The sequence below is a fragment of the Fopius arisanus genome, unplaced genomic scaffold (genome assembly GCF_000806365.1).
Source record: "Fopius arisanus strain USDA-PBARC FA_bdor unplaced genomic scaffold, ASM80636v1 scaffold00071, whole genome shotgun sequence".
Lineage (NCBI taxonomy): Eukaryota > Metazoa > Arthropoda > Insecta > Hymenoptera > Braconidae > Fopius > Fopius arisanus.
The window spans coordinates 382,931-409,620 of NW_011887810.1; the positions used below are offsets into that span (position 1 = coordinate 382,931).

At 36.9% G+C, this 26,690-nt stretch overlaps 6 protein-coding genes across 15 annotated transcripts in view; 2 read left to right on the forward strand and 4 right to left on the reverse strand.

The window, feature by feature from the left end:
• Positions 1-87: 87 nt before the first annotated feature.
• LOC105269606 (RNA pseudouridylate synthase domain-containing protein 1) lies at positions 88-2,021 on the forward strand. Its single transcript, XM_011309985.1, has 5 exons — positions 88-274; positions 379-617; positions 843-1,086; positions 1,215-1,488; positions 1,788-2,021. The coding sequence occupies exons 2-5, from the start codon at positions 516-518 to the stop codon at positions 1,936-1,938; spliced, it is 771 nt and encodes a 256-aa protein (XP_011308287.1). The 5' UTR covers positions 88-274; positions 379-515; the 3' UTR covers positions 1,939-2,021.
• On the reverse strand, positions 1,974-3,418 carry spn-B (spindle B). Its single transcript, XM_011309984.1, has 4 exons — positions 3,146-3,418; positions 2,723-2,853; positions 2,404-2,616; positions 1,974-2,210 (listed from the first exon to the last, which is right to left on the reverse strand). Exons 1-4 carry the CDS (start codon positions 3,351-3,353, stop codon positions 1,995-1,997), a joined length of 768 nt encoding a protein of 255 aa, XP_011308286.1. The 5' UTR covers positions 3,354-3,418; the 3' UTR covers positions 1,974-1,994.
• A 144-nt stretch (positions 3,419-3,562) lies between these two features.
• LOC105269607 (multiple coagulation factor deficiency protein 2 homolog) lies at positions 3,563-5,686 on the reverse strand. Of its 4 annotated transcripts, none has more exons than XM_011309988.1 (6): positions 5,599-5,686; positions 5,234-5,352; positions 4,774-4,848; positions 4,525-4,697; positions 4,175-4,323; positions 3,563-3,931 (listed from the first exon to the last, which is right to left on the reverse strand). In XM_011309988.1, the coding sequence occupies exons 2-6, from the start codon at positions 5,339-5,341 to the stop codon at positions 3,741-3,743; spliced, it is 696 nt and encodes a 231-aa protein (XP_011308290.1). In that variant the 5' UTR covers positions 5,342-5,352; positions 5,599-5,686; the 3' UTR covers positions 3,563-3,740. The 4 variants fall into 4 exon arrangements, with proteins under 4 accessions (XP_011308290.1, XP_011308291.1, XP_011308288.1 ...); XM_011309989.1 differs by having other exon boundaries at positions 5,528-5,642; XM_011309986.1 differs by having other exon boundaries at positions 5,493-5,633.
• Positions 5,687-5,736: 50 nt separating this feature from the next.
• On the forward strand, positions 5,737-7,979 carry LOC105269610 (uncharacterized protein C19orf47). Its single transcript, XM_011309995.1, has 3 exons — positions 5,737-5,967; positions 6,278-7,318; positions 7,549-7,979. The coding sequence occupies exons 1-3, from the start codon at positions 5,949-5,951 to the stop codon at positions 7,677-7,679; spliced, it is 1,191 nt and encodes a 396-aa protein (XP_011308297.1). The 5' UTR covers positions 5,737-5,948; the 3' UTR covers positions 7,680-7,979.
• On the reverse strand, positions 7,970-10,548 carry LOC105269609 (uncharacterized). Of its 4 annotated transcripts, none has more exons than XM_011309994.1 (3): positions 9,796-10,548; positions 8,890-9,687; positions 7,970-8,663 (listed from the first exon to the last, which is right to left on the reverse strand). In XM_011309994.1, the coding sequence occupies exons 1-2, from the start codon at positions 10,349-10,351 to the stop codon at positions 9,371-9,373; spliced, it is 873 nt and encodes a 290-aa protein (XP_011308296.1). In that variant the 5' UTR covers positions 10,352-10,548; the 3' UTR covers positions 7,970-8,663; positions 8,890-9,370. The 4 variants fall into 4 exon arrangements, with proteins under 4 accessions (XP_011308296.1, XP_011308294.1, XP_011308293.1 ...); XM_011309992.1 differs by having other exon boundaries at positions 9,787-10,548; XM_011309991.1 differs by having other exon boundaries at positions 8,890-8,966; positions 9,460-10,548.
• Positions 10,549-12,055: 1,507 nt separating this feature from the next.
• The window catches only part of sdt (stardust), a 33,264-nt gene continuing 18,629 nt past the window's right edge, over positions 12,056-26,690 (reverse strand). For 2 of the 4 annotated variants that reach the window (XM_011309997.1, XM_011309996.1), the window contains exons 9-18: positions 20,161-21,496; positions 18,867-19,064; positions 17,632-17,857; positions 17,072-17,307; positions 15,654-15,969; positions 15,055-15,272; positions 14,727-14,929; positions 14,362-14,537; positions 14,085-14,249; positions 12,056-13,896 (exon numbers count right to left, since the gene is read on the reverse strand). In XM_011309997.1, the coding sequence (XP_011308299.1) occupies positions 13,406-13,896; positions 14,085-14,249; positions 14,362-14,537; positions 14,727-14,929; positions 15,055-15,272; positions 15,654-15,969; positions 17,072-17,307; positions 17,632-17,857; positions 18,867-19,064; positions 20,161-21,496 (3,565 nt within the window). In that variant the 3' untranslated portion in view covers positions 12,056-13,405. Of the gene's footprint in view, positions 13,897-14,084; positions 14,250-14,361; positions 14,538-14,726; positions 14,930-15,054; positions 15,273-15,653; positions 15,970-17,071; positions 17,308-17,631; positions 17,858-18,866; positions 19,065-20,160; positions 21,497-24,526; positions 25,150-26,690 lie in introns of those variants that run through there. The other 2 variants (XM_011309999.1, XM_011309998.1) reach the window with 2 other exon arrangements.

Consider the following 26,690-nt stretch of genomic DNA (forward strand, 5'->3'; position numbering starts at 1 on the left):
AAAAAGAAGTATCAAATATTTTTTGGCGGGAATGCGAGAGACTTTCAAAATTCCCTAACGCCATGAAAAAGTCACTATATGAGTACTAGAAAAGTGAACGAATAAACACGAGAGAAAATTAGCAAATCGTAAAACAGAAATAGAAAAATGATCTTGAGGCGAGCTGTTGTCGCCCGATTGATCGACTTCTGACGATTTTAATCGATTGATTGACAGAAAATTTTTTATTTATGCCTTCGTCCGGAAACAAATCCCCTGAGGGCAACGATATTAAGTACAATCTACAATCATTACAATAATTGCACTGGAATTTATTTAACAATGACTTGATTGTATCTTTGTTGCTGAATATCCGTATTTGTATTTATTTATTTATAGATTCAGCCCTAATGAAGAGTAATCTACACTGAAATCTCGAATGTCTTCCAAATGGTAGAAAATAATTTTGCAGTTTCTTCAAAGGAATAAGGAACACTTATTAATGAAATTTTACAAATATCAGTTATTAATTAATAATGGAGGACAACAGAAAAATTGTAGTGCTGCACCACGACCGGAATTATCTGGTCATTGACAAGCCTTATGACATGGTTGTGAACAGCAATGACTCCTCCAAAGTAAATGAAAAATTTAATTAAATCTCGCAAACTCGTTAGGAAATTCAATTGCATTTGTATTAAACTTTAACTTGAGCAATTCGATGTTTTTTCCCCGACTTGTCTAATTAAGATATATACATTATTATCTTAATTAAAACAATTGAGATGGAATTTTTTTAGAAATTTAAGAATTATTTATATTTACTTTTTTTGTGTAATTTCTTAACGATTATTTTATTCCAGATTACTCTGCAGACAGAGATCAAGAGATTATTTCCCCATCTGGCGAATCCAGGATTGAGGCACGAGTTTTATTTTGTTCACAGACTGGACTACGCCACGAGTGGAGTCATCTGCGTGGCTCTTACCAGGAACTCAGCTAGAGCTGCTTCAGTGACTTTCGAGAAGAGGTGTGCCAAGAAATATTACCTGGCACTGGTTCATGGCCATGTGGAAGAAGATTGCCTCGTTGTTAGAGAAGCTATTGGTGGGTTTGGATGAATGAAAAAATAACATTTACATTTAAAATTCACATTAAAAATTTATTCAACTCTTCGCCAAAGATATACCCAGTCCTTCGAAGTCTTCTGATATTATCTAGAAATTCAACTCCAGGTGATGACATTCGAGAGCTCCTCGGCAGCAAGAGGATGTGCACAAGTAGCGAGTATTGTAAAAATCCTAGAGACTGTTTCACAGCAATACTAGTCCTCGAAAAAGGTCTTCGTAATGGAAAACCAGCGACAAAAGTGCTGCTACGTCCTGGAACAGGACGTAGACATCAGCTACGTGTCCACTGCTCCCACATAGGGCACACCATCATCGGAGACTACACCTACAGCGATCGTCAGGATCACGAGCCCCACAGAACTTTTCTCCATTCATTCAGGTGAACTCACATTCCCAGGATAATCCTCAATATCTCGAAATCTAAGAGATATTACGAAATTTCCTTCGAGATAACTTTCGTAGAGTGAAATAAGAGCTATAAAAAAATCTCCAGAGGAATTCTACCATCTCTCTTAGATTTATTTTTTTATTATTTATTATTTATTTTATTATTTATTATTTATTATCTTTAGAGATATTCTGGGAGAACTTATCTGTTGGCTAAATCAATTTGTTGCTGTGTGATGAGAAAATCTCGGCATTGAATGAATTTATTATAATTTTTCCCTAATTATTCAGACTGATCCTGGAGACTGATATCGTTAATCTGGACATCCAAACTCCAGACCCTTTCGACCCATCAGATGACAGAAACAAGTGGACCCCCACAGAAGTCCTCAGGGGCATCGACAAAGAGACATTCTCAGCCATCGACAAATTATTTCCATGAAGAACAATTTTTTTTCTACGTTTTGTTGATTCCGTACTGTTTAATAAAGACTATTTTCATAATAAAACCGACGATCCAAAGACCCCAGCCTGTGTGATGTTGAATGAGAGTGATTCACGAGGTATGTACGAGGACTCCCTCACATGAATATGTCGTTGGTCATGAATTCGGCAAAAATTTATTGAATTCGTCACTTGACAGGCCCAGGTGACCCCCAGCACTGGCTGGTACTCGTGACACGAGGATTTCACTGCTCCCATACTAGCAGAAACCTTTACAGATAATAAAATAAATGGTCAAGTTTGTTGAAAGAATTCTATCAATTCAAAAGAATGGATTAATTCAAAAGAACTCATCTGAATTAATTTACTGGAAAAGTGATTGCAGATATTAATTATATTATAATTATTATTATCAATTATTAATGATTAATGATTAATAATGAATCGATTCAGTGGTAATGACCTGATTTATGCAGACAATACATAAGTCGTTATTTATTGAGAATCCGTGTAACGCATGTCCAATGCTTCTGAGGCTTTTAGCTCTACTCTTCAATTGGTTTTCCTCGTATTCCGCTCGATAGGGAGCAGCAATCGAGTCGATAATGAGTAAAGAAATTGAATTATTCGTCAGGATCACTGGTACTCGAGTCAAAATGCAGTTCTCCAGATCTCTCTAAGCAAGACGTCAGGAATTTTTATAATTTCATAATCACTGCAAGACTCTTTTGTAGCAAATAGAACTTTGCCATTGAATTATTTATGAATTTTTGGATACGTACAACTGTGGACACATGTTCTACAAATATCAAATCACTGGTGGGTCTATGTTTTATTGAAATTGGCGAGCATATCAGAAGCTCCTGTAGACGTTTCGATGGGAATATTGATTCCGTACAGATATAGAGTACACCTGCAATTGAAAATAAAAAATATTGAAGAAGAATAATAATTTTATGTAAGAGAGTCGAGTCGACTCAATTCCTTGGTGATTTTTTGGAAATATCTGCAATACTAAGAGAGATATTGAGTTTGTCATAATAACCTTTTCTGTAGCTCTCGATTAGTCCTACAAAAAAGTTACTGCAAATTTTTGATTATCTTCCGTAGTTTTGGAGATTTTTTCGAAAAACCCACGGGAAATATGAGGAAATCAATTGCTTTTGCAAATTTGTTGCAGTGATCATCTCTGAGGAGGGGATTACCTTTTGCTTTCTCTCCTTCTGGGCATATTTGAGCTGTCAGGCACAGCTGAAGAGCAAACTGAGTCTTTCCCGTACCGGCTTCTCCATAAATCTGTGTTATTCCTCTCTTAGAAATGCCACCCCTTAATAATTCATCAATTTTAGAACAGCCAGTCGTTAAATAGTCTTCTTTCTTCAGTAATTCTTCCGCTGTCACACCTAAATTCATTATTAAAGTTTTTCCTTTTTGGAACACTGGACACTATAAAATTGAATGGTCACACGTGGACTGCAATATGGCGTTCAATACTTCAACCAATCATATGAAATTCTTTTCCTCATTGGCTGTCCTGTGAACCAACAAAAGTAGTTTTTCCAAGTTGCAAACAAGTTCCAAATGTATTACACTAATTGAATAAATTTATCTTCACGTGGGCATACGAATATAATTTTTACACCTTTATTAACAAAATATTTTGTACAAAATTCATGAAAATTTACATCATTCATTTGTAATCTATTATGCGAAGGGTTCGAATAATGAATAACGAGTTGAAATATGAGACAAAAGAACTCATAAAAACATAGTAGATTGATTGAGTGAACAAAATTTGATCTACTGGCGATTATTTGCAGCTGCTTTCTTCTGCGCCTGAATGAATTCTGGGTAGTCAATGAATCCATCGTGATTTGTGTCATCCATGCCAAGGATAGGATCAATCAGTGCGACTAGCTCCTCGTCTTTGAACAATTTGTCTCCAGCTGTTGCCTCGTGTCCTCCATGCCCTGGATCCTTATTGCCTTGTTCTGTTATCAAAATATAATCCTGACTGTTTCAATTGATCATTTTAAATTAACAGGACATATATTTTCTCAATTAAACTTCTGAATTAAATATATTTAAAAATCTATATCTGAGATGTTGGCAAATCTATTTCATTCCATTTGAATTTGAAACGCCACAAAATTGTTAAGATTCTATTCATTAATCTCTTCAATTGGATTTTAGTTCCTTCATTTGGATTCTCCTTTGGAAATTATTACTGTTACCATGCCAATGGATGAGGGATTTTATCAATTCACAGCCATCGAGTTTGTTGTTATTATCAGCGTCGTGCATCTTGAAGTAATGAAACTGCAACTCCTGATCTGTCATTTTAGCTGTGTCCATGGGAACATCAAAATGCTCAGCGATGTGTCTAAAAATTAATAAAGTCAATAATCATGGACTTTTCTTGGAAATTTAGGAGAATTTTTAAATGTTTTGTCCTTCCTCGCAATTGGAATAATTATCCATAATTGTTATGTCATAAACTGCTTAGAGAGGAATTTTTACATACAAAAAATGAAACAAAACGTAACAGAATGAAAAAATGTTGGATGGAGAATAAAATGCTTACTCTTTCTCTTGAGCAATATTTGCTGCGTTGAGTAATTGCTGGGGTGGGTGGTGGCCATGATCGTGATGACCTTGTTGCTGATGAGGCACCTGTTGCTGATGAGGAACCTGCTGTTGTTGGGGTACCTGTTGGTGCTGGACTGGCGCTTGTTGATGGACTGGTGGCTGTTGATACTAGAGGAAATTAATCAATCGATCAGTTCCAGTTGATGCTTGACAACAATAAATTCCCCGTGGGGTCATTAATTACCTGTTGCGGCTGGTGATGCTGCTGGGGTACTTGCTGATGATGCACTTGCTGTTGGGGTACTTGATGTGCCGGTGGCTATAAATATAACACAATAAATACCACACAAATCTATGAATTTATCAATTTTTCAATGCCAGTAGTTCTCAGCGAATATCTCTGAATCTAATAGAGATTGAAAAATTTCACTTGAGACTTCTTTTCTAGAGCACAATGAGAGCTACAAAAAAAGATATTACAAAAAAATCGCTGTGTCCGTTAGATCCTGCGATATTTAGCAAAAACAATGAGTGGTCACTGAAATTCTTCAACCATATGGATCGATCACCCACATGGTGATGGGGATTCGGGCCCTAGGAGGTGCCCGTCGAAAATATTTTCCAACTCCAGGAGATTGATCAAAGTGTCAACAGCAAAATGCAAAAAGAATTTCCAATAAATCTACAGTTTATTAAAAACATACCTGTTGATAATGCTGAGGAGGAACACCGGGTGCGACCCTCTGCCCCTGTCCTCTGACAGAACCACAAACAAATGGCCCGACGATAAATAGCCAGAAGATCCACGTCATCTTATGGCTTTCTAGAGTGTGAGAAATAAAGAATCCTTTAAAAATCAGAAATCCAAAAATAAGAGACTTCAAACAGCCAAAACTAAAATAATTATTCTCTACTACACGTGTCAAACACAGGATTTTCCTCAGTGAACACAGCACTAATTACCGAATTAATAGTCACGAATTCCTGCGGATAACTACCATACGTGTGAATTCTTCTAGATAATCTCAACTGATGGATTGAAAAATCACCTGCCAACTTATTTACGTACTTGGTTATGTCGAAATGTCTTGCTGTATGTATGTGACGTGGACCTCTTCATGACAGATGCATCAAGGCCAATTTTCAATTATCAATTACTCCTCTGACGTCATACGACCTCATGCCCCCTCACGGATGTTTATGAGAACTGATTGTTGAGGTTAAAAATATTTCTCCCTCGGATTGTTGTCTATAAATAGTTAAAAAATAAAAACCAATTCGGGCATCAATTATATCAAGGGGAGATACAATCAATAATTTAAACAAACATTTTTTGATAGCTATTTTATGCTGAAAATACCTGAAGTCATGCGATAACTCTCGTCTGTAGTGCATTTGGTTGTGTTTTCCTGGATAATAATGGCGAAACAACTGTCGAGTGAGTAAATCAGATATTTTTAGGAATTCTCAGGAATTTAAACGTGAAAATTATGATTTGGGGAAGAATTTCGACAATTTTAACTTCCAGTTTTACTCTAATTTTTTCTATTTTTCTCACCCTTGTCTTCATTGTTTTGGTCAATGAGTGAATAAACAAGATATTCTTTGCGTTAATCGAAATTTATGTGTAATTTTTAATATATGTTTTTATTTTATCGTTTTATAGAATCATTTAAATTTCATTGTTTAATGTTTAATTGAAGGTGTGCCAATTTTCAAAGAGTCTTTGGATTTATTAATTATTTCAGGCTACTGGGTAAAATTTTTCACCAATGCAGGATTTCCACTGGACGTAGCGACAAAACATGCTGTGGTTTTCTCCAATAATCGTATAAAACCCGATATGCTGCCTGAGCTGGACAAACCAAGCCTGAAGGAGATGGGGATAACCCTGATGGGGGACATGATAGCAATTCTGCGTTACGCCAAGAAAGTATCCGAGGAGATGACCTGCGAGAGATTCCTGGTGGAAACTAAGGAGATCAGTCCACCAGAGAGAGTTCTAAAGGTATCAAAACCAGTAGTGAAGAAGCCCCTAGTAATATCAAAGGTGTCAGCTGTATCTGCACGTCCAGTACCTCCAAAAGAGCCTGCCAAGACCCTGAGGGCAGTGTCCAGTACGATAGCAACCAGCTCAGTCCAGAAGAGAAAAGTGAGTGCTGAGCCACAGGAGCCACAGGTGAAGAAGAGAAAAATTGTGACAAAAGTCGTGGAGATTGACAGCGACAGCCAGGAGGAATGGACGATGCAGATGCAGAAGAGGCTGAAGGCAGGGAACGGCATTGCCGTCAAGAGTCTCTCGAGGCCCCCCAGTAAAGCAGATCCTGGGGCTAAGAAGAATTTCGAGCAGAAGAGAACAGTCTTTGATAGACTAGGGGATAGCTCAGTCACCAGCACCACCAGCTCCAGCGAGGCTAATCCCACGTTCAATATCACTGGCCTTGGGGATGTCCTCAAGAGAAATTCCAGTGTTTTTCATCGACTCGGTGACAAGGACGCCAAGAGGGAGGAGAAGTCGGCGGGAATTCTCAAGAATGGCAGTGCTGGTGGTAATGGACAGCTCCAGGGAATTCTTAAGAGCAAAGCTTCTAATATGGGCAGCACTTTGGTCAAGCTGAAGTCACTTTCCAGTGCTACCAGGGTTGGAGCTGGCACCATGCATGCCGATCACGAGAGAAACAAATCCACTGTTTCCACGAGTGTTAAGCAACTTGTCAAGACCACTAAGGCCTTGAAACTCGGTGGCCAGAGGAAGGTGGAGAGGAAAGTCAATATTAAAAGCAAATTAGGTGAGTGTGGAAGCGTTTTTGAAAGGTCTCGAAGACTTCTGAGTTGTTTAGAAATTTCTACAAATTTAATAGTCTCTTAGGAATTCCTCCAATTTTATAAATAAGTCGAATGAGTTTTGTGGTTTTATTGTCTGTTTGAAAAAAAAGAAATTTTAAACAATTTCTGAAATTATTGCTTGAAGGTAAAGTTTTAAGAAATTAGATGATTTAATGCGGTTTTATTTTTTTAGCTTCAGAATCCGGTTCATTGCCAGCAAAAGCTCGCCTGGGTACGACCAACCAGAAGCAAGTGACTTTCAACAGAGTGACGACAGTGAAGCATATAAAGAAGCCAGGAGTGTTCAGTCGACTGGGGATTTGAGACTGTTCCAGGGACTAAATTCTATCTTTCTACGTGTTTTTTAAGTTCTCGATTGTCTAATAAATTCATTTATGCTAGAATACCTGAAGGAAGAATTTATTTTCATACATAACTCAATTTTCATGTTCACAGTGGACCCGCAAAGTCCTTACCATTTTCGATATTTGTACATAAAACAAAAATATAATTTCTATTTGTTTCGTTAATTTAACACATATCTCACCGCAGTTTATTTCCCATAGTTTGTAAGTAGAATGTAGGTCTAGGATAAATAAAACAGAAGGAAGTTGTTACTCAGAATATGATGTATTTATTTATGATTCGCTATCAATTTTCCCAGATTATAGCATGCTATAAGTAAGTAATCCTTATAAAACATATTACCATAGATTACAGGCAAAAATATTAATTTCTCCTCCGATATCTGTAAACGCGGATAAATCAAGATTAAACAAATAATGGCGAGTGCCCTCAAATGGAAAATCAATCATATCCATAATTATCACAGATTAAAAATAAATTTACTAATGCAGGCTTCAAATAATTCTGGAAAACACAAAAACCTTTAATCAGAAATTTTTACCACTTTGGGACAGTTTAAAACGATATTGACGAATGGTGAAAGATGGTTGATAATTATTTTCATCTCGGTCTTTCGGTGCTGGAACCGCTGGAACCGTTGAGAACTTGAGGGCTGAAACTTAAATGGCCGTTTGCAATGAGAAACTCGTCTTCAAATTTTGGTTCCAAGATGAAAAAACTGTCACGAAGCATTTTAAAAAATTTTCATCAAAGAGAAAATTTCCATTAAACTCACAAAAAGTGGAAAAAAAAAATCTACTTTTGACTCGAAGTAATAGAAAATCATGGTGATACTTTCATACTCAACCTGTATACACAGCTGCTATTAACATATTTTCGTAACAAATATTGTTTTAATTAAAAAACGGATGGCTCCGAGACAAACAATCCCAGCAATGACAACTGTAAATATTCCAAAACAATGAGTTTAAGTGTCAAGTGTTTGCGTCAAATGATAATCATCCTCTCTCTTATTAAAATGAATCCATTGATTAAATCCAGTCTAAATGATTCCCAACCGAGTGGGAATCGACTAAAATATACGGGAGACCCAATTCTTCCCTGTCATTTCACCGAGTTCATTTTAATAACAGAAACGATGACCCGACGTGTTAAAATTGACGCCCACCTTTATAAACATTATCCATTTTCAATTCCACAAGGGGCACACTCGTTATCCTAATTCATCCATCTCCACCTAATACCCTGCAAAAGTAAAATCGTCCATAGAGTCTCGGAGGAGAAATCAGTACATTGAATATTTCACAATTAAAACAAAATCTTAGATCTAATTACGCCCTCATTACATTTACTTTTTTAAAATTACTGAAATTTCTTGAAAAACAAAACTTCAATGAAGTTCCAAATATTTCGGTATTTTTACCAAAATTACGAAGAATTCAATATAAATTTACTTTTTCAATGACAATATTCCCCTAAATTTCAAAAGAAAATCTCCATAATCTTAAACACCAACCCTAATTATACATTAATAAATATTCAAATAATAACTGGAATTCGTACAAAAGTCCCGTAAACACTCGAGCAAATGCAAAAATATTCTCAAGAATAGAAATAAAACAATCTGATGTTTTCCCTTTTCATTTCCCTCAAGGATCGTCAGAATTAATGCTGTTGAGATGACAAATGGAGCAATACTCAAGGGATATCCTCCCGGAATTAACGTGCAGACAAATACCACTGTTATCCAGATTATCGAAAAGATTATCAGTCTGAGGCTGATCACTTCTGGATAGATCGATTCCATCGCCGCCTGCATCTCCCGGCAGATCGAAAATCTCCAAGTTCCCCAGCTGGTCTATATCCACATCAGATATCCCAAACTGTGAATCTTCAGTGGAATTAATAATATTGGGATTACCCGATGGAAAAGCAAGGCTCCCTTTAAAAGGATCACAATTGACGCCTTCAAAATCAAATAAATCATTAGTAATTATTCCATTGGAATAATTGTGGTCGGACTCCACGAGTGACAGCAGAGTCCCCTGATACTTTATGTCATTACCATTGTTACCTGGATCAGATGGGATTTCTGAATCTCCAAGAGTTTCTGGACCCCCTGCAACTCTAGCAGACGTCTTAGAGAGTCCCAGGGAATTCGAGATTGGGTCGGTCTTCTCCAAGTCCCACTTGTCCTCCTCAGGCCTGCACTTCCTTTGCTTCAACGACTCGTTCATGGTCTTTAGGAGAGTTGTGATACTCGTATTATTATTTAAAATATTCCTGAGATAAGATACCTCAGCTGTCAGCCTTTTGAGATCAATCCCCTGCTGCTGGACAACATTGGCAAGATTTTTATTGGCATTTCTGTAGTAATTTAATTTGCCCTCGATGCTTTCGAGGTACTCCTTTTTTCTCTGGCGATTGACCCTTGCCATCAGGGCATTTCTGTTGGTGCAGGGACGCTTCGAGGGCCCTCGTCCTCGTTTCTTCGGTGGCTCCAACACCAAAGGTGATTCAATCGTACTGCCTCTTGTCTTCGAGTGGATGGACACATCCTCGGAGATAAAATCCTCATCGGATGAGTGCTCCTCACTCTCTGAATAATTCACTTTCCTTTTACCCGTCATGGGGGCTGAGGTTTCTGGTTGTATCTGGATGTACCAGGGAACTGCCCGGAAGATCTCAATTCTCGTTTCTACTAACTCCTGGGGTTGTAAGATATTGTGATGTCTCTGGTCCAATGAATTGTGACGCAACTCTGCGGAAAAATTGATGGCTAATGTCGAAACACAGGTTCCACAGCTCTATACCGTTAAAAAATATTCGACGGACGCCATTTTGAAGGCACTTCGCGCCGACTCGGCTCCCAATCTAAGCGAAGTTTTGGCGGTCTTTTTTTAAATGGTAAAAATGAAAAATTTGATTTGTAATGGTATCATTTATTTATTTATTTATTTAACGGCATATGCAACAAAATCGATCAGTGGAGGGGATGAGACTTTGGCACGGTTGTTTCTTATGTAAATTTACAAGAAAATGAGAAATTAAAGAAAAATGCGATGTACCACATAAAACTGGTTCGCTTTTCCCTTTTTCTACGTCAGGGAAGTCATTGGAAGACGCCCTCCACGTGTATTTCTGCGTCATAATCCCTCGGATTTTTTAATCTCCTTGGATTATCCGACATTTTGATTCAATCTCCACTTTTTCATCGGGCTAATAATATAGTAATAATCGATAGTCACCATTTTCATTTCAAAAAATTTCTCGTTTCATTCGACTCAGTCAGAGACTCCTTGGGGTGAGAAGGGCCCATGAATTAGGCCCTTTTCTCTCCATGGCCATGATTATGATGATTATAGTTACCGAAGGGACGATTTTCTGCAGAACCAAAGGGTTTTTATTTACGCATCAACTAAATGTCGACATAATTAAAGAATTCTATCCTTTTAGAATCGCTTGTCGTCGCTATTTCTTCTATTAATTATCTCCATTTAATCGTAATGAACTACAACGTCGCGATAACTGGTGGCTAGCGGTGAAGTTCAATTTTGCTTTTCTGCGAGGTGCATGCGAATAATTACATTCCTCTCCATTATCTATTATTGTAATTTCATCAGAGAGAAATAATTCGTGATGAAAATTTCGCAAGTGGCAGTTACCAACAATTTCGGTTTAATTTCTGCAGAAATTGTACTAAAATTCTGGGAAATTATCCGTAAAATATTGTAATTGTTCTGAATTTTTCACTTGATATTTTTTCTATTAAATAATTGGCGAATTTTTTAAAATCTTCACGAAGAGAAAAATTTAGGTCCAAGTATTTTATTTTGAAAATGCCAATCCGAAAATCCGAATAAGATCCCTCTAATTTTTTACTTACCGAAAAAATGCTCTCTGTGAATAATTTTTGGAGACATGTACGTATGTGTGTGCTCTATGTACATTCCATACACATCATTTATTCATCATTATCACGACAATGTAAGACACTTTTTCAATTTCTCCAAACAATGCAATTCCTTTATTTTGAATCTTTTTTTCTTTGAGATACTCTTGCAATACTGAGTTATCGTTTAGAGAAAGTAAACATTGAAATTTGATTATTGATTTTTCTTTTGAAACGTGTGAAGACTGATGAGGATATAATTGTCAAACACTTTCCCCGTTATGATTATTCTCATTATGATTTTTGTCTGCTGGTAACGGCACTCTAGGTCAAGGTACAATAACATCAATAACAACAACAACAAGAACAACAACAACAACAACAACAAGATATACAACAATAATGACAGGGTTTCGATCGATTAATTATTGGATATTGTGGATGTGTTTTAGAGCCAGTTTCATTTCTGTTACTGTTCATGGTTTATTGCGTGGTTATTCATAGTTTTTTCTTTTTCTAATAAATAATTTCTTTTTTCTTTATTTTTGTCGATTCTATTTCGATTTTTTAATCTATACAATTGTTCAATTATTTACAGAGTTTCGGACGTTTTCTTCCATTTGGCCCGATAAGAGGAAATAATACAAATTAATATAACAATGATTTGGAAATGAATTGTTATTAGGGTGAAATATCCTACGTTTGGACAGAATAGAAATTCAAGACGAATTCTTTAGGTTTAGCACTTGTTCAAGGGATTTAATTAATCTGGTGATTAGATTGTTTGGAAAATTTTCTGACTGGCAATTATTTACGATAGATAATTCATACATCGCTTCATTCACAACAAGCACTAAAACTGAATCATTCGTCCCCACAAACGTCAACACACGAGTGAAAAAAAATTGTAGAAAAACTGTGCGCAATCGCCGAAAAGTCCACACTAATTTCATAATTTCACTGCCAAGAATTAAATGTAGGACAATTAAACTCTGAAGGAGATTTTCTATTGGACGTGTTGCAGTGGAATTTGACAGATTTTTTTAGGAGATGTAACAGTTTTTCTCCAAATTATTTTCAACGTGAAGCCTTTTTTGAATTCAATACACCTCCATTTTTTCCACTCACATACGTACATGTATAAAATATCTCCGCATGAACCTCGCGATCGTCGAATTATCAATTGCAATAATATCTGTACACATCTCGAAGTTATCCACCAAATTCATTATCATCTATCATCTATCTCGATACATATATCAGATCTAAGTATTGTTACCACGAGTCTGTGAATTTTCTCATGTTCACACATGTGGAGAAATTTCATTAAAAAATCTGACACTTTCTCCAAGAAATTCTATTAAATATCAACAGGCACTCAATATCAATTCAGTAATAATTTGATATTTTCTCTACTGCAGAATAGTTTCTGACATTCTCCAAAAATTCTCAAAATCTGCGATTTTTTCTTCATAATTCATGTCATAATTTTTTCTCTACGAATTTTAATCGATTAAAATTTTTTCCATATATATTTTCAAAAAATTTAGGGATATCCCACAACATTTTTTCCCAGTGTCCTAATAGAAATTGAATGGAATTTCCGGAGGAAAGAATTATTTTCAATGAAATTTTTTCATACGTGCAGAATGACTCCCTCAAGGTTAAGAGGTTCAGTAGTGATGATGATTTTCGTATTCTCCATAAATAAAATTCAGGCACTCGAAAATGGCCTAAAGTATTGCATCTCTCGTTTTATCTACGTGAATTTTACAGCATCATGAATGATGTATCACTGGACCCAAGTGGCTGGCACCCACTGTGGCTCGCGCTCCAGTGAATTTATCTCAGTGAGTAGTTGATTGTAAGCACGATCCGTGTCATTATTGATGATAATCATATCGAATAGGTGTCCATACTTGTCCTCCATCTCCCTGGCTTTCTCGATAATGTCCTTGAGCTCCTCCTCCTTAAAGCTCTCGTTATTCTTCAGCCTCTTCTGCCGCAGCTTCTCGAGACTGGGTGGTGCCACAAACACCACGTAAGGTTTCAGGTCAGAATTCCTGAGGATTTTCAGACTCTGGGGGTGGAGATTCAGGACGCAGATTTTTCCTGAATTCACTACCGTTCGTATTGCCTCCACTGAGGTGCCGTAATACGCTTTCTCGTACTCTCCGTGCTCCACGAATTTTCTGCAGAGGATGTCCGACTCGAATTGTGAACGAGAAATGAAGTGGTAATCCTGGCCATCAACTTCTGAACCCTTTCGTGGTCTACTCGTATCTGGAATTGACAATTTTCTATTCAATTTTGCGTTTTAATTCAAAATTTCAAAGAGATAAATCGAGGACGAAATTTATTGTTTTTTTTATTGATTTCTGTTGGAGATAATTTAGAATAATTTGTTGGAAACTAATATGTAGTTAATGGAATCATTCCATTTTGGGAAAAAATTCGTCGAAAGTACTTACGTGGTATCGCAGCAGCAAATCTTTCGCTGTCCTGCATGAGACGTTGTCTCAGCTCATGCCTTCCGATATTCGGAGGTCCTATTAAAACAATTGGTCTCTTATGACTTGCCCGCGGGTAATATAGTGCTACCTCTTCGTAAGTCAAAACCTCTTCGCTATCGTAATCTGAAATCGATCAACAAATATCATCAGATATTTTCTAAACTTCTACTTGTTTTTTCACATTTCCATTGGTTAGCACACAAAATGATTAATGAGTGATTATATGAAATCCCACCATCGATTGTCGAAGTTGAATAAAGTGGATATCCATCCTCATTCAAATTACTTCCAAATTTGCTCCGTTTCTTCTTCTTCTTTGGATTCTTCCTCGTGCACAATAGAGTACTCGATTTTTTTCCTCCACGCATCGTAGTCTTGCCACCAGCTATTGTCTGCTTCATCGATTCCCGCCTGAACAGAAGGATTGAATAAAAAATTCTTTCATTAGGAATTTATTTGTGAAACGTGAAATTAATGTGAATTAATTTTTATTCAAGACACAATTAGTCTGAAATATGTTCTCATCAATTTTCATTAATCAAAAAGCTTTTTGCTTCTCATGATTTGACTATTGATTTGAGGAGTGTAACAAGTACTCACTGATGCTGGAAGGCTTTACTCGGGATTAAACCAGCCAGTGTCTGGTCCTCCTCTCCCTCGCGGTAAGCTTGCCACCAGTTGGAATCCTCTTGAGATATGACGTGGAGGACGTCACCCTTCTGAAAGCTTACACCGAGCTCTCGACACGGTATGTAAGGATCCTCTTCTGGGTCGTAGTCAAAGTGGGCTCTCACGTGATGTACCTGAGCAGAAAATCCATGAAAACAATCAGTTGTTATCGTCCAAAGGCTAGCCATTTTATTCCACCCTTCACTAGCTATCTCTCAAATATCTAAATTTCATAATTATTTTATTTATTAAATTTTACCTGGCTGTTATCGTCTTTGACAGTATTGGTTACGTTATTTCGATAATTGTTGGAAGCTGGTAAAACGAGAAATGTCAGACTCCCCTGCATTCCTGCGAGAATATCGCAGACTTCATTGACACTCTTGCCCCTCATTTCCACCCCATTAACTTCGAGAACTTCATCTCCTTCATGGAAGAGACCGGATTTTTCCGCAGCACCACCTCGAACAACTCTCCCTACACAAGAAATTAATATTATTTCCCCTTCATTCCTCAATTACTTCACCGTACCATCAATTTGTGAAGTATGTGAGGGGAAATTTAAAATTACATGGAAAATTGAATGAAAAAAAACTCGAACGAAACTTTTCTCCTGGAAATTTTATCGAATTTCTATTAAAAATGTTCTATTTAAATGCTCTAGATATTTTTCTATTGGTATTTTATAGTTTTATTGAAGAATAAAAAAATCAATAAATAGCATTTCAATGGACCTTTAATAAAATTCTTTAAGACTTCTGATATAAATTCAAGGTTTTTTCTCTTGAATTTATTCATAAGTGAATCGAAAGTATTTCAAGTGAGTGAACAACATCAAAGGATCTTATTATATATTACCAATTATAACAGCATCGCCTTCATTTCTGACAGTAGCACCGAGTGGCTCATTCGTCTTTTCAATTTTAATAATCTTGATGTTCTCTGTATTCCTTGAATCTCGATAGCTAGATGAAAGACTTGGTGTTTCACTGGGGGATGAGGAAGACGGGCTCTGCTTGCGCTGTACTCCATCGACGTACGATATTACTGAATCGTGTGACAGCAATAACCCCTCCATTTCGTAGCTCGTCAATAAACCCGTGAGCTCCTCGACGAGGGCTACATTTTCGCTCGACTTCACCGTCGATTGCCACTCCTCCAGAACCTCCACGCACTGAAAAAAAAATCATTTGTTCTTAAGGAGATCCCAAATTCTGATAAAATATTTCAGGCTCGGGTGGATTATCTAGAAAAGATAATTTACTCCGAAATTCGGATTCCTAATTACTTTGGCAATTAATCGTTTTTTTCAATAATTGTTAGCTAGCGTTCTAGCGGTTGTCAACAACTAGGCCGCTAGCTAACAATTATCGGAAAACACGATTAATTGACGGAGTAATTAGAAGTCCCAATTTTGGAGTAAATTATCTTTTCCAGACAGTCCATCCGGGCCTTAAAATATTTGATATTTTAATTTTTTTATTAAGGCCCGGGTGGACTATCTATCGAACGTCGACTTTTGGTAAAATTTTATCTTTTTAACCTAAAAAACATTAAAATTTGGGAATAATTTTGTGTTGCGGGAAACACTTGAATGGACATGAAAAAATAATGAAAAAAAGTGGAAAAATTATTGAAGGGCGCTAAAGATCGAGATTATTTAAAAGAGATATATCAAGTTTACTAAAAAATAATTAAAAAATATACGCAGCTTACTATTGCATCTAGCTGTCACTCAATCTTCTGGAGAGCAATGGTAAGCTGCACAATTTTTATCATTTTTTTGTAAACTTGGTAGATCCATTTTAAACAATATCGCTCTTTAGCGCCCTTCAATAATTTTTCCTCTTTTTTTTCATTTTATTTTTTTATAACCATTCGAGTAGCTCCCGCAGCACAAATTTGATCCCAAATTTTAATGTACTTTAGGCTAAAAAGATAAAATTAAAAAAAAAGATGATATTCGATAGATAGTCCACCCGGGCCTTAAATACAAAATTTAATTAAAAAACCAGACATTTTTTCCAGGAAATTTAGTTCGATTTCCGTGAGACATTTATAAAAATTCTATTGGAATCCTGTATTTGTATTTATGTATATTAATAGAAAAATAGGAGAACCTCATTAAACGAATAATAATAAAAGATTATTATTGAAGCAATTTGGCGATTTTTTATCATTATTAAAGTACAATTTCCGAATTTGAGTGTTGAATAAGAAAAATTGAATGAAGATTGAATTATCTGGAAATGAGATGTTGAATAATAAGAACTCACATCACGTGCCAGGTTGGAAGCATCGTCATCGCAATGCTTCGGTAATTTATCCGCCCTGAGCCGCGATCTGAGTACCTGATGTGTACTGAGGGCTGTTGCAAACCTCCTCTGTATCAAAAGCGTTCTAACCGCATCCAATTCCGCCTCAACCCCAGGGCCAGAGATGCCTAGTGCACCTGACAGATTCTTCAGCTGCATCTGTAGCCTCTCCAGAATCGCCACGACTTCTCCATAAGCTGTAAATCATTTGTATTCCATAAACTGAAATTACCGTACATTGACAAAAAAAATTCTGTACTTTCTCTAATAAATTGATCTCTGATAAATTTCTGATAAAATTAAAACTCGATGGGAATTCCATTCGAAAATTCGATTTCCTTTCCTTTTGCCAACTTTAATTAGAATTGTTAAATCTAGAATTATATTATAATTATGTTAATAATTAGTATTGGTAATATGATTAATACACTTGGAAATTAATGGATAGAAATTAGGTGAAATTTTTTAGAGAAAGTTCTAGATTCTTTTTTAAAACATGTATTCGAGAAATCTGGACTCACTCAGAGCTGTCGAGGATTCTTCAATTTCTTTCGGGGAAACGGAGCGTCTTTTTCGATCTGCCGTCGGGGTAGGTGTGGAAAATTCGTCCTGAGTGTACGCCAGGTTTTCCTGGCCGACGAGATTCGTCGTGTGACTCTCAAGGGCGTAGAGTTTCTTTGAGCGACGTATCGACTCCTGGAGATATTCCTGACGCTCTTCATGGTCCTTTCTCTGTCGTAATTGCTCCTAGAATCATCAAACCCAATTACCAAATCAATATTCTCTTTCCACTTTCCCATTCTCTCAATTAAACTTCTATTGAAAATAAAATCTCAGCGATCGATTGACAAAAAAAGAACTTCACGAGAGTTTTTCAAACACTCCATTACTCGTTGATTGGGCTTATCAAAGCAATTAGTGAGTGATTACGGACCTCGACGCCCATCACTGGGAGTTAAAAAAGAGTGATTACTCGGTGTTCTGTTTTTCTCTTTCTGCCCTTGAGAAAAATAAATTCTTCTGGTTAATTAATTGAATCAGATAATAAAATGCAAGAAAATAAATTTAATTAGCAAAAGTAATTAATTTTCTCAGTGTTACGAGACAATTGTTGAGAGGATAATATGAAAATATCGGGGAAGCCTCGACGTGCCATTCATGGGGCTTCATTTTCCCCAGTAGATCAATCACAAACAATAGTTATTCAATTTCTCTTCAATTTTCTAAAACAAAAATTTACTCACCCCAAACAAATTTAATTGATAAAACTCATTTGAATTTATCAATAATAATGTAAATAATTCACCACGAGTTACATCATCCTGAAGTAATGATGAATAAAAAAAAAACAAATGTGAATGGAACCATAAATTTGGGGTAATCCCCGAAATAACTGTAAACGTAATGGACGTTTGAAAAATAGTGAATTGAAAAAGAAGGAAATTTGGTGTCAACAAAAAGTTCGTTCTGGGGTAATTCACAATTTCCGATCAAATTCTCGATAGCAATTGTATTTGACGATTGAACGATCTCCGAAAGACTCGACATTGTTGACACGCGGAAGTAAAATCGACACGGTTCGGTAATTAGCTTCAATGTTTTCCGTTTCCCGTGTACACAACTATTATCCTACACCTTCCCCTCCCCCCTCTCCAGCCACCAAAAAAAAATAAAACATTATCCCAACGAAAAATAAACAATAAGTGTAAATGAAAGAGACATCGGTTAATGAAACTAAATAAAAATAATCACTCACTTGATATTTTTTAATTGAGTAAAGCTGCTGAGGTGTCGGCTGTGGCTGCTGTATCGACTCATTCGTCGTGTTAATATTCTCATTAATCTCTATATTGTTATTGCGATTTGATATCCTGACGTTGTCCTTGGGTGGTCTAGCTGGTGCTCTCTTCTGATCCCTCGGAGGAATCGCTGGCTTTACACCATTCAGACCAGTCTGAAAAAACAATTAGATCTTCATTGGCACCAGGACAACAACGATTTGATTCCCCGAACTGATTCATCGAAAAATCCGTCATTTCATCTTCATTCCGCTGATGGAGAGATCACGATGCAATTGCTATTTGCTCTATAAGAAACTAATTATGAGAAAAAAAAATCTCAATTCAAAGGAAATTGAGGTTCACAGGATGAAGAAGCGAGGATGAATGAAAATTAGTGGATTCAGAAGGTTCAAATGGAGATTTGCTGAGAAAAAGAGTCAAGACAATTTTTTTTCTTAGCAGAAGTTCGTGGTAAAACTCTAGGAGAAATAATATATCGGTAAAAATGAATGAATCAATTAATGGTAGAACTTCTCCTAGAGATCTCCACGTCAAATGTCCAGGAAAGAAAATATCATGCTGAGAGCAAGCGACCCAAAGCCCCAAGAACCTGAAGAAACTATCGACAATCCTCAGAATAAATGATAGAATATCCATCAATCTGAAACCACACACTGCCTGATGCTTCTTCCATTTCTTAAACACTCTTGTTACCTGTTGTCTCTTATCATCATCATCACCTGGAGAAGTATTTTCCCTCCACCGAAACTTCCCCGTAAAACTGTGTCGTCGAATCGTCCTAAAAGGGTAGTCAGAGGGTGGAATCCTCTGAAGATCTGGCAGACTGCCAGCACCAATGATCAATAAATTAGATCTCACTAGTCTGGACCTTCTGTAAGCATCCGACAGGGCAGAATTCTCAGCATTATCCAAGAGCTCGAAATCTTCATCATCCGGAGCATTCCACTGATCCCCAGCTGTTGATTTTTGCCAGGAGTTGGTGTCAGCCTCGCGTATGTAATTTTTACAATTCTGATTTGTCTCATCACGAAAGCTCTCGATTCGCCTAAACGACATCTCCTTGTGGCCCGACCCATTAAAGTCAAACAAATAAGGAATTGACGAATGCGATAGGACTGTGCAGTTAAGCGTTTTACATGTGAGTGCGTTGGAGAGACTGTGAGTGCTAATTGGGTAATTGGACGATAGGATATTTGATTTACAAATGTTGTAACCTTTACCCATGAATTTCCGTACTTTAAACCTTACCTTAACACTCTTGGATCCCTCCAAGAGATCTCGTTTGTCATTCTCAGGTTTAACTGTACTTAAATTATCAATAGATACTGATTTTTTGCCGATGTCATGGGTTTTTCTGCCGGGTGGTGGATAGATGGGGTGACCCTTTGTAATCGGTACAAAATCCGGGGGACAATCAACAGCAACTTCGCGAAATGAGCGCTTAGCACCGATAACAAGAAATGATTTGTCCGACGTGTCACTGCGAAGGGTTGAGTAACCGCTCGACGATTGTTTCTTTTTCTTCCTGGTATCAGCTGTTGCAACAGCGACAAAATCAGTGACGTCTTTTGACAAGAGATCCTCAGTGGATGCAGCTGAGATGAGCTCTCCCTCTCGATCGATCGACTTCTTGGTCTTCTTCAGGGATTTCTGATTGGAGAGCAGCATCGAGAGATCAGTCATCTCCTCTGAGCGCATGAGGAGGCCCTGGTGGAGATCCAGGTCGAGACCGTAGGCGGGATTGTCAAATGACGTGGATAAGGACTCGCGATTGCTGAGGAAGAGACCGATTGGTCGACACGGTGAACCCAAATCGATTCTACGTGCGTCGTAGAGTGGTGACTCCTTTCCCGGTAGAATCAGACTCGCATCCATCGCTGCTGTACTGTCTGATCTACCTGAGGAACTTCGAGGACTGGCTGATGCATCGCTGCATGTCTTCAGCATCGTTGGGTAATCCTCCTTGGCGAAGGGATAATCGTAATCCCCGTCGACACTCGACTCTTTGACGTCGCTCATTGATTTATCGAATATATCGATTATGGTCTTGCCTTCGTCAACTATTGATACTCTCTCTTGATTCGTCTTGTCGTTCTTGTCGTTGTTCCTCAGGGTTATCTCGATTATCCTGGGCTGGGCTCCGTCATCGATGACGATCAATTTATTATCGGTATTTAGCGATCCGTTGTGCTCATCGATAATCGGTTTAAGATGATGAATCGTTTCCTCATTTTTAATACGAGGAATCTTTTCAGGATGGCGTTTATCGCGATTTTGATGGGTATGATGGTGGCTAGCGCTACGGGAATTGGTGACACGTGTTGGCGTCTCGGTTCTACGTAAATTGGGGGTTTCATTTATTACCTTGTTGGCATATGCCTGCTGGAGGAGAGTGTCGGGAACATCGACCGGCAATTCCCGATGGTGGCCCGGGGTTTGTCCCGAGGTCCACATCTCATCGGGGATGCCTGAATTATCACGTGACTCTTTGGTCTCGAGATGATCGATTCCGTTATTGTTATCATGCACCTGAGCCTGCTGCAGGTGGATGTCTGTCACGCCACTGTTGCTGCGTCTTCTAGACCTGAAAAAACATCACAAAATCAAAAAAATTAGAAAAATTTTAAAAACACTACTATTTCAAATTTCAAAAATTCAAAAATCAAAAGTTATTTTTATAGTTTATTGTTTGGGGCCTTAAATTAAATCTATAACCATGTATATACAATGTAAGTAATTGAGTTACATAATTCATAAATTGAATGTAGTTAATGAACTTTAGTTTTTATATAAAGAATTTAAGGGAAAATTCTGTCTAGGAAATATGCATTTATAGATATGATTTTCGTTTTCATAATTATAATATGAGTATAAAAAATATTTTAAAAAATTATTAATTAAGGAAGAGGAAGGTAAAATGAACCCCTAATCAGAAACTCGTCTCTCAACAATTTCTACTGCTCAAATCACTAGTCCTAAATTTTGCAACGCGTCGTCAAAATGAAACTTTTGGGGGAAAGTGGGTAAAATGGACTTCCCTTCCCCTCACGATTTTTTTTTTCCAATAGTTTCGAATTAACTTGTCGAGATTATAAAAAACAATTAATTTCTGCTTCGTGCAAATAGTGTCTAACGTTAATTAGAAATCAGATCTTTATCATTATTTAAGTGTTTATCAATTGAATTTAGTAAACAGAATAAAAGCTCCGTATTAATGAATTAAATATGAAATTTAAACACTCATCAACTCATCAATTACTCTGCCCCTACATCTTTAAAAAAAATGAGGAAAAAACTTCGAAAATGTGAAGAAAAGGGAGAATTTTTCCCTCTCCTCCCCTAAAAATTGTTTAAAGTATTTGATGCATATATTGGATTTTTCAAAAGGGGGAATTGTTGGGGGGTATTTTAATATTTGAACTTCGAGGTGGAAAATAGAAAAAATGGATTCCATTGAAATAGAAAAAATGGATTCCATTGAAATAGAAAAAATGGATTTCATTGAAATGGAAATGGTTTTTGGAGAATTCAGATGGGAATCCAATACCGCGATCTCGCGTTTCTGGTAGATGGTAATTAGGGGTAATGGAATTTATTGATCTTGTGGGATTGCTTGAGGGGATGTTGTTGGGGTAATTAGGGGATCGGGGCACCACACCGCCGGCGAGGTGTCCTTATATTAAATATCGCATTGTTCAGGGGATGAGGGAATTCCATCCAGGAATTCGGCAAATCTCTCATATCCATTTAACCGATTTGCAATTTCTCACCGATTTTTCGAAAATTTCGAAATCAGGAACAAATTCTGTGAATAATTAACTAATTTTTTAGTAATTTTTAGGAAAAAGCAATTCTGAGAAAAATTAATTATTCAATTTTGATCTACTAATTAAAATCCTCTATAATGTAACAATAAATTGTTGTTAAGAGATGGAAATTAAATAATTTATTTTCCCCACAATTGCTTTCTCCTAAAAATGATTAGGGGATCAGTCAATTGGTAATTGAACTTTTTTCAATAGAATCCAGTGGTGGTAACTTTAAGAATTTTTTTCATCTAGCTAGATCATCTTTTGGCGATTGATACAGCGGTGGAATTTTTTTTTTCGAAAGAAAGGGTTTTTGAGCCGCGAACAGGCTGTGGTTACCCACTATATGCGTTGAAGACAAAACTCCAGGAGAGGATTATACGAACCCGAGGACAAAGGGATCCAGGAACAAAAGGTACGAGCAATAACGTACGTTCACGACCATTTTACTTTGTACGGTTTTTTTACGGGTATTATACTCTCACACGGTCTCGAATGGAATATTCAAAGTTTTTTTTTGTTCGAGCATTTTTTTTTACACCGGGCATTTTTTTTCATTAGCGGGGGAATGAGAAAATTTCTTGGACGAGGCGAGTATATTCGAAAGCTGCTCAAGATTTGTTCAATGAATTTCAACTTTCTTGCTCTATTTTCCTATTTTTCTTCATGGAGAACCGGAACTTGCGGACCTACTTCGCAGAATTCACAGAATCGCTTTTGAGATTGGCATTCCAGTTTGACAGAGCAAAAGTATTGAACAATTGAAAGAATTATTAACATCGAAATGTCGATTAAATTTTGCTCTAGAATGAAAAATAATGAAAACCTGAGAAACATTGAATTTATTTTTCTCACTTTAAAAATCGTTTTGATTTTATTTGGTCATTAAAATAAATTGTATTTACTCTTGAGTAATTATTTTCAGTTTATTCAGAGAAAAATTCAGGGAGATATATTTCTTGAACTTTATCATGAAGAAAAAAAGAAAAAGGGAGGAATTAATAATGAATTAATTATGGAGAAATTCATGCATAACTTTTTCTGAGAATATTTTGAAATAATGGATTTTCGAAATAATTTCTCTTCGTCGAGTTTCTAAAAATGTAAGACCCTCCCTTAATCCAATTGTAATTATCATCAACCGTTAGGGGATTTTTCGTATTTTTCCACATGAAAATCTTGATGTAAATAGTGTCATTACGACTGCTTTACGAAAAGGTAATTCACCTCTTAATGAGGCAATTTTCCCCGGCGCCTGAATATTCTTTAAGTGCTCCGTCTGACGAATTAAAAATAATGGAAAAGTGGTTTTGATTTTTTTTCACTCATTTAAATGAATTGTTTTTACTGGTCAGAGGAAAAACGATTTGATTTTGATTTAGATGAAAATTCCACGAAATTCACCATTTTCTAGAGTTAAAAAATAAAAAACTCGTCAATTCACGTGACCTTTCAATAAACCAAAAAATATTCCTTAAATTCTCGGGAAATGATTGATTCCAAACAAAATGATAAAATCCCAAAAGCGATAAATGACTTGACATAGTTTTTAGGAAATACCTCCAAAGCCATGAGAGATATGAAAATTTCCACAATAATCATTTTTGTACCTCTAAACACGCCCTACAAAAAAGGTTCTATCAAAAATCTTCGTATTCCTCTTAGATTTGGAGATTTCCGTCGAAAACTGCGCGCTAGAGAAAATCGGTTGAAACCGGTTCACAAAATTTTTCAGCGCACACATTGCGTGGGTCCAAATGATTGAAAAATACCGAAAAGGTACAATAAATCCTGAATATACCTACCAGTGCAACGTTTTGAGGATCCTCATGGCGTGATAACCGATATATTCCGACAAAATCGTTCTCCGTACGTGGGGCGCCGATTCCGGTCGCACCTCGTCCAGGCGTCAAACTCAACCCAAACGAGACAAGAATTTTCAATCATCAAACCAACACCACTCCCATCATTCCCTCGCCAGACTCCAATCCTCAATCCCAAGATCCTCCAACGTTTTCGTGACGAATCCCTCGTCCTCCCGTGGCTCCGCGGCGTCCCCTGGGTACCGGTTTTTTTTTTACCCCACAGGTGAGTCAAGAAACTCGAACGGCGTCAGGTATTCGAGTCTCCGTTACACTTGATTCAATATATTCAACTAAATCGCGTCGTTCATTCATCACCGATCATTGACTACCAAAAAAATCGATACCAAAAATCGAAACCAAAAATCGAAATGAAAAACGAAGAAATCCGCGGGAAAGTGGCGATTTTTCAAAATTTTCGATGCACTATAACCGCTAAATTGAATTGCCAATCATAAATGATCGGTTGGAGATCGATAGATCAATCGATTGGCGAGTTGATCGGTTGCTCAGACGATTTTTACACGCATTGCGGGATTTTAATGATAAATTTGTGACGTTAACGATCGCTCGGACGCGTTTGCACTGAGTTTGTGGCTTCTATACACCTAGAGGCCCCCCTCGAGTTTCTGTGGAGGGGCTCGAGGGGCTGGAGGGGGGACAAATCCCAAGCACTTGTCCTCTACAGCACGAATGCATTTGTCGAGTGAGTCAGGTAATGAGGGACGTGTAAGTGCGACGGAGAGAATTGTCTGGGGGAAGGGCAAAGGGACCACTGGCCGTTGGGGAAACATGTGAATCGGTTTCTTCCAGCGTCTACGGGGTGTCTCGATTCGATTCGACTCCTTTACTGGCGTTCAAGTCACCGTTCTTCATGGGGAAATCGCTAAAATATCAGCTCATTCAGACATTAGCCACTATTTTATGCCAGTCATACGTATGACGGAGCATTTACTGTTGTTTCCGGGGATCGGCATTGTTTATCGCTATTTTTTTATAGTCACGATTGTGAATTTCGTACCGAAATTTTGCAATTGGTAAATCTCCAATTATTTTCTGGTGGGGGAGTCTATTTGGAATTTGAAATAACGATTTTTTTAAGAAATCGGTATAATCGTTTGTAATCGTTATTTTATAAATTTTAGAAAATCCAGAGATCGAATTGTGAAAACATTCGCCACCATTTTATGACAGTTGCATGACTGCAATGGATTTTACAATTAACTGTTGTTTCCGGGGATCGGCAGCAATCGGTACTTTTCATTCTCAGTGGAAATTTTTGCAATGGCATAATTATAGTCGGCGATTTTTTTTGTGGACGCTCTTAATTTAAATAATTCATCATTTCTCTGGGATAATTAGTATTAAATAAAAATTACTGACGACTGTGTATTAGGTATTCTCTGAGAAAATGGAGATCGTAAAATACATTTGTGTCAACACCTTAAAACATCTGTTTAATTGATAATTTAATGGAATAAACTTATTGCTCGTTTAATAATTATTTGCATAGCTTTACTAGTTAGGTTTTATGGTTCTTATATTTGGCTGTTGGGTGTGGATTTAAACCGGATTTCATCTCATCCATTAATCATCATTTCGGAGAATTTTTTATGAGAAACGTTTCGGGGATTTGAATAAATTCAAGTTCTGCTAGATGACAAGGAGTTTATATTTTTTTCAAGCCACTCCTGTCATCTGGAGTGAGGATACACCTGTCCCAGTACCTAGGGCGCATAAGTTTATTTGTTTAAATTTTTTTCTAATTGATATTTCATCATTAGTCAGTGTTATTATTTCCGAGGTGATACTAACCAGATTATTAAATACGCGTTTTATTGTTGCCTCGAATGGGCGTAAACCGGATGTGGAATGATTCACTGATCGTTATTTCGTGGAATCTCACACTCAAATAGAATTTTAATCAATTTTTCCCTAGAAAAACCCTAGTTCATCTAAACATGGAATTTTTAATAGACGTGTTCTTATTTTTTTTTACAACAATATAACGACGAAAATTGCAGGGGATGCGAAAGATATTGGCCATAAATAAAATTCAATTGTCATCTCGTAAAATCGCGATGCAACTTGAAATTTCAAGTGTAAT

Coding starts and splice junctions, on each gene's coding strand:
- LOC105269606 (XM_011309985.1), top strand. CDS start 516: ATGGAGGACAACAGAAAAATTGTAGTGCTGCACCACGACCGGAATTAT. Junction 1,087..1,214: donor CGTTGTTAGAGAAGCTATTG/GTGGGTTTGGAT, acceptor ATTCAACTCCAG/GTGATGACATTCGAGAGCTC. Junction 1,489..1,787: donor ACTTTTCTCCATTCATTCAG/GTGAACTCACAT, acceptor CTAATTATTCAG/ACTGATCCTGGAGACTGATA.
- spn-B (XM_011309984.1), bottom strand. CDS start 3,353: ATGAATTTAGGTGTGACAGCGGAAGAATTACTGAAGAAAGAAGACTAT. Junction 2,617..2,722: donor TAGAACATGTGTCCACAGTT/GTACGTATCCAA, acceptor CGTCTTGCTTAG/AGAGATCTGGAGAACTGCAT. Junction 2,211..2,403: donor GTATTGTCTGCATAAATCAG/GTCATTACCACT, acceptor TTATCTGTAAAG/GTTTCTGCTAGTATGGGAGC.
- LOC105269607 (XM_011309988.1), bottom strand. CDS start 5,341: ATGACGTGGATCTTCTGGCTATTTATCGTCGGGCCATTTGTTTGTGGT. Junction 4,849..5,233: donor CTCCTCAGCATTATCAACAG/GTATGTTTTTAA, acceptor TTATATTTATAG/CCACCGGCACATCAAGTACC. Junction 3,932..4,174: donor ATCCCTCATCCATTGGCATG/GTAACAGTAATA, acceptor TTTTGATAACAG/AACAAGGCAATAAGGATCCA.
- LOC105269610 (XM_011309995.1), top strand. Junction 7,319..7,548: donor CAATATTAAAAGCAAATTAG/GTGAGTGTGGAA, acceptor TTATTTTTTTAG/CTTCAGAATCCGGTTCATTG.
- LOC105269609 (XM_011309990.1), bottom strand. CDS start 10,351: ATGACGGGTAAAAGGAAAGTGAATTATTCAGAGAGTGAGGAGCACTCA.